Raw genomic sequence first — 9,456 nt, forward strand, 5'->3', positions numbered from 1 at the left:
ATATATATTGAATGATGCGTATATATGTGTATATATCTTATATAGACATATATATTTAACATATATGTTTTATTTAAAGTAGTACGTATAGTCGTATATATTGAATGTTACATATATATGTGTAATTGTGTATGTGTATATATTTTTTAAATTCTAATGCAGTATATATTATATATATAGTGTATATATATTATTTAACGTATTTAAAATGTATATAGGTGGGTATATATAGTGTATATTGAATTTTTTTTTTTTTTACCGGGTTTGACTGTTTTTTTAGCCGAGTTTAGGTGGGTTAGACCGGGTTGGGTTAAGTGGGTCGGGTCAGGGTTGTGTTTTAAAAATTTTACTGTTTAACCCAAAATCGGCCCGGCCCACTTAACCCAACTCGGCCCGGCCCACAAACCGGTTAATTTTAACGGGCCGGTTCCGGGTTGACCCGGCCCAACCCACTTAACATACCAAAATACCCTCCATCTTATTTAACTTTCTCTCTCTCTCTCTCTCTCTCTACATATATATATATATATATATATATATATTTCTTTTTAAGCTTTAAATATCCATTCTTAAATATTTTTTTTATTTTCTAGAGAAATTAAAATATATAAATAAACATAATTTATATATTTTACAACCATTTTGAACGGTAAATGCCTTTATACTTCCTAAAATATTTAATTGCGAAAATAGACCAAATTATGCATTCAAATTATAGTACGAATAATAAATTATAATAAATTTAATTGTGTTAGCCTGAGAAATATAATAAATTATGCACTCAAATTATAGTTGCTTCATAGAAATATTTTTAGTAAAAATTTTAAATTATGCACTCAAATTTTAGCACTCAAATTATGTGTATGGAAGTGAAAAATCAAAGAATTTAAGGGTAACATTGTCATTTTATGGTTTTATCCCATGTAAAAATAATGTTGGGATTGTTATCCCACCAATTGAGAGGATAACTTATTCCGGGACTAATAATTAATTCTGGGATAAGTTATCTCAAAAATTTACAACTAAACGATGGATAATTTTTTTTTTTATTCTAGATTATTATTTTATCCCAAAATTATTTGCAAACCAAATGGTCCCTTAGAGTATACACTAAACATAGAATAAGTCATTGTGATTCGATTCAATAAATATAAATTTTTTTAGGAGCAATGAATGCGTATAATAAATCCTTGTCTTTTGGTCTTATCAATGTGGTGTATGATTATTTAAATTCATATAAGGGAGATTAATCATCTAATTCCTTCCTAGACGTGGGATTTTTAACACTTCTTTATTATCATTTTCTAATGTGGATTCTTAACACGACTTCCACGTCTAAATCTTTTTAAATGGAACATGAATAATATAAAATAGGATTCAATATTAGTGAATGAAAAAAATTAGATGGAAATATAACGAGGACGAAATATCTGTGAACAAATAATTAAGATGAACTAGCTTTGATACTAAATTGATATTGGGTCTATTATTATCCAAGTTCTTTTATCAATTGCCCATCTCTTTTCTAAACGTAGGATTCTTAACCGGATGGGCAATTAATCTCTCTATAAACTTGGACAATACTCATGGTGATTTTTAAGGTTGAATTAGGTCAAAAATACATTTCTCAACATGGTACCATATGGGCAACTTGATTTTGCATGCTATCTGTTTGAAGATGGCCTTCAGTTAGTTCTGAAGTTTATTTACTAGACCAATTTTCATGCCTGGTTCACTTTTTGATGAAAAGCTTGGAACAAAAAAGAATCTGATCGTTGGTAAAACACAGCTGTGTTTGCTTTTCCTCTTTCTGTAAAAGAAGATCATTTTATTTGTCATGATCAAATTTTAGATAAGCTTTCTTTTTCATTCTTTTGTTTGTCTGCATTAATTCTTGTAATGATCTGTTCATATCAGGAGAAAAGCGAAGAAGATGGCATTGATGAAGCAGATGATGATAACTATAAGGAAGAACATGAGGAGGAACGGTTAGTGTTTGTCCTGACTTTCTTACCATAATTGGGTTTTTCGTTAGGTACCATAATTGGATTGCAGGAAAAGGTTTAGGTACCATAATTGGATTGTAGGAAAAGGTTATAAACTCTGTGAATAGAGATTCCTTTCTTTTAGTTTTGTAGCGTCTTTAAAAGTTTCATTTGGAGAGAGACTTTGTGAGACACAAGTGTTGCAGTATCACTTGTGTGAACCTCTTTTATTCTGAATGATTGTGTGAGGTTGTCTCTTTTGACAGTTTGTACTCTCTTTTACATAGTGGATTGCTCATCTCCTTTTGTGGATGTAGGTCGATTGACCGAATCACGTTAAATTGTTGTCTCTTTTGGTTTATTTTTCACATATATTTTTATTCATGGTCTTTCGAGGTTTGCTTTTATTTCGGTCCTAACAGGAACCTCATCTACCAGAGGGAAAAAGCGTCTCAAAGGTTAAGTCTGTTCTCACTTTCTATGTAGCTCACTCATTATGAATGAGACCTATTAATTTGGTCCAAATTTGAGAAATGAACATCTAGTATCTGGAAGTAAACAAATAGAAATGGCCCATGTTGCCTGATGTCATATCATTTTCCTGACAACAACATACATGTAATCCAAGTGGGTCCTCGGCCTTATGGAGGTAAAGAGCTTATTTTTGATAGATTCTCGGCTCAAGATCGTTTTCCAGATGAGAGAAAAATCCTTTTGGGACATCAAACAAATTGGAGTGACATAGAATAGATTAACATGGTTACTAATAAATCACCTAAAGAGGAAAAGATGAAAGGGCAATGTAATGACCAGAACTGGTCATTTTCCATATTTCCACTAATTTTTACCGTTAGAGCATTTCTATAGTTGCCCCAAGTCATTTATGACTTACTGAAACTGACAGTTCGATTACCGGGCAATTCATTTGTTTTTTAGAGCCAATTCCCTATTTGTAATGACTCTTCAGGTCATTTTCCAGCAAGCTTTCTTACTCATATAACAGTTTCATTGTTGTAGGAGTACAATTGTAAATGCACTAACTAGCTGAAATTTTGAGGGTGGTGGTAGTACTAACAAAGATGGAGAATTGTCCCAGCAGTAATATGGTGGACCATTTGGAAAGAGAGAAACTCTAGGTGTTTTGAAGGCAACAGTAGTTCTCTGCAAAAGTTAAAGAAGAATTGCATTGTGAGTTTTTGTTATTGGTGCAGCTCAGAGTATATAGATGACCCCGTTTCTATTGTAGACACCCTAACATCCTTGTAAGATGAGATAGGATTTACTGCTAGTCTACTGTTTTTTACTCTTTCGGATGTCGATTCAATGACGTAATTTTCGCACCCAGATGTTGTGCTGGTGATTTATGTACACAGTCCATTACCTTGTCAAAAAAAAATATTGTAAATGCAGTCAATACAAACCATAGGTGTCACTCTTGAAACTGATAAAGCTAAATTAATTCCAACAACTAGCATATTTGAGAAATGGGGAAATTTTTTATCAATACCTTTTCCTGTCAATTTTCTGGTGTCATAAACTTGTAGTTGTCTAGGCTGAAGTCTAATAAGAGAGGCCTTTACATACTTGTGCATTTTCTTTTTAAGCTGATTTTGGATCCTCGTCTTTCTTCGATTAGAAGTATTAAACTGAGGCGAGAATTTCCATAATTTTCTACTTTTAACTTTTTCTAATTTGGCCAAGTTTTTGGTTCTATTGCTCTACTTCTTTCTCGTTGCCAATACACCAAACTTTACCATTTTTTTCACGTGGTGTGCTTGGTGGGACTCCGTTAAGATGAAAGGTACTTTTAGACCAAAAAACAAATAGAGGGATATTTTTGAGCCAAAAAACAAACGGAAGATATTTTTGCTCCATTGGGGTAGTTTTGACCCTTTTTCCGTTCTTAGAATTAAATCATTGTCAAATTTCGTGTTAGAATACAAACTTAACATGACACACGAGTAATTATGTGATGAAGGCATTAATTATTATATTTTAAACTTCTCGTTATAGTTCTTCTAATGAGCTCATAGACCCTTGTGGTCCGGCCCGTTCTCAAACCCCAGAGCTTAGTGCACGGTCTACACTTTTGCCGCCTTTATTTTTTTACCCTATTTTTCTTTGTCTCTATTATTCTCTCTTGCTCCTTGATTGATTATTACCTTATATTATTACTATGTTTTACATGTTGAGCTTTTGATTGATGAATCAGCTTTCATTGTGTAATTTCCATGTTGAATAAAGCTCTTTTGATCTCCCTGTTTTTTTTTCCCTTTGATGTTGCAAGTGTCCAGTCTCAATAAATGTTGGATGTGCAACAAAGTCCCCACCAGGGATGAACCTAGAATCGGGGTTCAAGTGAGTCCAGCAAGTTTTGGTTTGATTTATATTAAGAAATTTACTAAGTATGTGAACTTCAACATGAAATTTCATAACTTTAAATTCTGAATCCGGCTATGTATCCACATTGGTAGCCTTTAGGAAAATCGTGTAGCTTTTGCCAGAGCGGATAGCATCATACACTAATATTTTCTTGATTTTGTATTTGCTATTATTTGCCTGCTATCTTTCTGGGATGGCCTTGAGTTAGTTCTGCACTTTATTCAAAAGACCAATTTCATATAGAGACGGATTCTTTTTCATTCTTTTGTTTTGGTTGTTTAAGAGTTTGTCTGCAGTAAGTATCGTAATGATCTGTTCATATCAGGAGAAAAATGAAGAAGAACGCTTTGAAGAGCGGATGATGATAACTCATAAAGAAGAACATGAGCAGGAACCTGTTGTACCAGAGGAAAAAGAGCCTGGTAAGTTAAAGTTTGTTCTCCCTCCCTATGTAGCCTACTCTTTATGAATGGGACCTGTTAATTTGGATTCTAAATTAGAGAAATGAGCATCCAACATCTTAAAGTAGACAAATTGAAATGGCCATGTTGCCCAATGTGATATCATTTTCCTGACAACAACAACAATATACCCAGTGTAATCTCACAAGTGGGGCCTGGGGATGGTAGTGTGTAATGTGTATGCAGTATTACCCCTATCTTATGAAGTTAAAGAGGTTGTTTCCGATAGACCCTCGACTCAAAATCATTTTCCTGACAAGAGAGAAAAAAATCATTCGAGGACAACAAATTGGAGTGACATAGAATAGATTAACATGGTTACTGTAAAACACCAAGAGAGGAAAAGATAAAAGAGGAAGGGGGAGATTTTTCTTGTTCATACAACAGCTCAATTGTTGTATGAATACAATTGCATGCAGTCAATACAAATCACAGATATCACTCTTGAAACTGAGAAGGCTAAGCTAATCCCCTCATCTAGCATATTCGAGAAATGGGGAAATTTTTTATCAATACCTTTCCCTATCTTTTCTGGTGCCATAAACTTGTAGTTTATCTAGGCTGAAGGCTAATAAGAGAAGCCATTGCATACATGTGCATTTTCTTTTTAAGCTGGTTTGGGATTCTTGTATTTCTTTGATTGGAAGTGTTAAAACTGACGTGAAAATATCCATCATTTTCTACTGCCTTTCTTGCAATTTGTCCAAGTTTTTCATTCTATTGCTCTATTTCTTACTCCTCGTCCAATACACAAACCTTATCATTATACGTTGTAGAATTTCTGGTTAGAGTTTCTTTATTATTTGGAGAATCACATCTCGTTAGGAGGCTCCTTGCACTAGAATAATGCTAAGGAGATGAAAAGCTAACCATTTGTTACAAAGGTCCAATAAAGTATTGAGAGGGCTATCACAATCAAGAGGCGGTTTTATTACATCAATTTTAAACTACTCCTATTGCAACTTGGGGGATTGAGGCAGAAGTGGCTTGACGAATTATTTGCCATGCACCAGCCACATTCACTTCATGATTCTATTGCTAATCAATCTTAAGCACATTACACACCAGGCCAAAAAATTACCGACTTTTACGAATTGGGATGATAAGTGGATTGGGTAAACAAATATCATATGATAAAAGGGAAGCCCGGTGCGCAAACACAATAGCACATTATTCATAGGAAATCATTTTACACAGAAAATGGCTTCCATCAGACCAAACACACTCAAAACTACAAACATGAACAGAAATAACAATCAGGACATTTTTTAATCAAAAAAGTGCATCACATACTTTTGCACAAGAATTTTTAGCTGATTGCTTCAGTTGGAATTCTTGTATTTCCTTTATTAAAAGTGTCACATTGAGGTGAGTAGATCCATCACCTTCTACAGCCCTTTTTGCCATTTCTCCAAGTTGTTGAGCTCTTTTTCTCATCTCGTTTCCTTCTTTCTCCTTATCCATCACCTTTTTTATGGCATCCGTTACTACTTTGTTGCTAACCTGGACCTCAAACTTCTCTTCCTCACCCAAATGCACAAGCGCCTGGGATCCAACACCCGCAGCCATTTTCAAGACGTGTACTAAGAATCTCTCATTCAGAAACTGCTCGGCAAATAAAGGCCAGGTGATCATAGGCACACCAGCACTAATCCCCTCAACAGTTGAATTCCACCCACAATGAGTCAAGAATCCACCAATTGCAGGGTGTGATAGTATTAGTACTTGTGGTGCCCAGCCACGGATCAAAAGCCCTCTTGCTTTTGTTCTTTCCTCAAATCCATTTTTTGATATCCAGTCCTCTATTGGTGCTTGTCCTTCCCCTGTTTTTATGACTAAAATGAATGGATAACCTGATCCTTCCAGGCCTAAAGCCAGCTCCACAAATTGTTTAACTGTAATACGACCGAGGCTCCCAAAACATGCATACACGACAGATTCAGGCTGCCAAGAATCTAGCCATTTCTTCAAATTGTCGTCTTTGTCAAATGAGGCCTTATTCCCTCTCTGAGCTTTGTCTAAATCGTCATTGTTACAAAGAGATAAAGGTCCAAGGCACCAAACTCTACCATTTTTAAGTTTTCGGAATTTATCGACGTACCTTTGTTCCAACTCCTCGAAAGTATTGATCACAAACCCAAAGGATCTTTCTTCTGCTGCTCGTATTTTGTCCCGAATATCTTGTATGGAAATGGCTCCTGGATTGAAATGTCCAGGCAGCTGAGCTTTAGTTATTTCAATTCTATCTGGCAAATCAGGTATGACAAAAGGCCCTGATTCAGGAAGTTGGTTTTGATCCCTCATGATGTACAAGCTATGCATGCACATTTGAGTGAAGCAACTCATTCCATCAAAAACAATTCTTGGAATCTGAAACTTATCAGCTGTCTCAGCTGTCCAAGCAACATACGCATCAGAAATAATGCAACTCGGCTTAGGTTTCATCTCTCGGAGTAACTTTTCAGTTGGTTCTTGTAGCATATTGATTGCAGCAACGAACTGTCTCCGGTAGTTGAGACCGGGTGCGGCATTCTGGTTTTCGCATCCCTCTGGCAGTCCTGCTTCCTTGGCTCGAAACTGGAGCTCTACCACCCGAATGAGTAGTCCAGAGCGAACAGCACGATCAATTGATGCGGTGAATCGGGCAGCATTTAGAGGTGTCGTGACTAACGTGACTGTCACGCCGTGCTGCGCCAACAATTTGGCCATGTCCGTCAAGGGTATGAGGTGACTTGTTGAAAGTAGAGGGATCACAATAAAGTTTAGATCAGATAATGCTGGCTTTGATGGCATCTTTGCTTAGTAAGAACTGAAGGCTCTAGTGTGTTGAATGATTTAGTTGCAAATGAAGTTGTTTAAGTGGTTATATATAGTAGAAGGGTGAGAGTATTTTATAATGTTAGTGTAAGAGCTTAGGAAAAATGACAAATATGGTCCTTCATGTTTGGGGAAGGTCTAAAATAGTTCCTTCAATATATTTTTGAGCAGAGGGGGATCCAGGATCCAGGATCCGGACTATCTGAGTGCCAAGTAAACTTATCGACAGGGGCGGAGTCACCTTTGATGAAGGGTGGTCAGATGCACACCCTTCATCAAAAAATTATGTGGTGAATAGAGGTTAAATGTTAATCATAATGAATGTATATTTAATTTTGCACGCTCTTAACATAGCTGAGAATAAAATTTACACATGCTTCGCTGAATTTCTGGTTCTGCCACTGCTTATCGATTAAATTAATCAAATTATTCATTTTTTGATATATAGGACAATTAACCAACCAATTAATTAAAAATAATAATAAAATGACAAAACTTAATCTTTCAACAATATTACTAATATCATAATATAATATTCATAATTCATTTAAATGGTAGAATGTACGCCTGTTGCCCTGCAAACCGAGATGGAACACACGACCTATGGAAAGCAAAAGTGCCGCTTTGCAACTTGCACTAGATAGTGCTTTGGTATTATTGGTGGCAGATTTAATATTTGACTATATTAGTATAAAAAAAACAAATGTTGCAAACTGGGATTGCCCTGCAAACCAAGATCGAAAACACGACATATGGGAAAAAAAGTGCCGCTTTGCCACTTGTACTAGATAGTGCTTTGGTATTATAAGTGGCAAATTTAATATTTGACTATATCAGTATCAAAAAACAAATGCTGCAAACTGGGATCGAATACACGATCTATGGGCAAGGCTTTGCTACTTGCACTAAATAGTGCTTTGATATTATAAGTGGCAGATTTAATATTTGACTATATCAGTTATATATATACCTATATACATAGAGTTTTCGTCGAAGTTTGGGGATGGCGTGCCACCCCACGACAATGAATAGATTCGCCCTTGTTTTTGAGCAATTTTGGTCATTTTACGTCTGTCATTTCTATCAACTATTTAAGCAGATAAATTTAAGGGGAGCTATGAGAAAATTATTTAACCCAAAACCAACCAAGAAAGTCCCATTAGATATTAAGGGCTCGTTTGGTCATGAAAATTTTTTCTTTTTTTCTGAAATTTTTTTTTGGAGTTGAAAATTGTGGTGTTTGGCCATGAAAATTCGGAAAATAATTCCAAAAAATTTCTCTGAAAAGGGAAAATAGGTTTTTGTTGTTTTCACAATTTTTCAACTCTATTCCAACTTTTATTATTATTACATATAACCCCAATCTTTTAAATCTTTACATAAAACTCTTCTTATAACATTATTTTTTCAATATTACGTATATAGCAGTTTTAAAGAATAAGATAATTATGATTTCAAACTTAATGCTATCCTAATTAATATATATCTCTTTTTCTCTCTCATCATTATTTTTATCCCTTATTTAAGACATTATTTTACTGTTAATTTATATTTATACTCATAAATATATAAAGTATTATATTTATACCCATAAATATATAAAGTATTATATTTATTATAGAAATATACAAAGTATGTTATATATAAAGTTTATACCATGTATATACCATATACACACATATATAAATATACAAAGTATTAAGAAACATACTAAGCATATTTATAATATAAATATACAAAGTATGTTATATATGAACTTTATACCATGTATATACCATATACACACATATATAAAAATACAAAGTATAAAG

General features: G+C 34.4%; 1 protein-coding gene and 1 long non-coding RNA gene across 2 annotated transcripts; one reads left to right on the plus strand and one right to left on the minus strand.

Annotated features, from left to right (window-relative positions):
* The first annotated feature begins 1,298 nt into the window (after nucleotides 1–1,298).
* LOC107875791 lies at nucleotides 1,299–5,056 on the plus strand. The gene is made up of 3 exons (XR_007056799.1): nucleotides 1,299–1,778; nucleotides 1,918–1,988; nucleotides 4,693–5,056. It is a non-coding gene; the product is annotated as an uncharacterized LOC107875791 (long non-coding RNA).
* A 925-nt stretch (nucleotides 5,057–5,981) lies between these two features.
* LOC107875790 (UDP-glycosyltransferase 73C4-like) lies at nucleotides 5,982–8,653 on the minus strand. Its single transcript, XM_016722629.2, has one exon. It carries the CDS (start codon nucleotides 7,619–7,621, stop codon nucleotides 6,101–6,103), a length of 1,521 nt encoding a protein of 506 aa, XP_016578115.2. The 5' UTR covers nucleotides 7,622–8,653; the 3' UTR covers nucleotides 5,982–6,100.
* Between the last annotated feature and the right edge of the window lie 803 nt (nucleotides 8,654–9,456).

This window comes from Capsicum annuum, chromosome 6, assembly GCF_002878395.1.
Source record: "Capsicum annuum cultivar UCD-10X-F1 chromosome 6, UCD10Xv1.1, whole genome shotgun sequence".
In the NCBI taxonomy this organism is placed as follows: domain Eukaryota; kingdom Viridiplantae; phylum Streptophyta; class Magnoliopsida; order Solanales; family Solanaceae; genus Capsicum; species Capsicum annuum.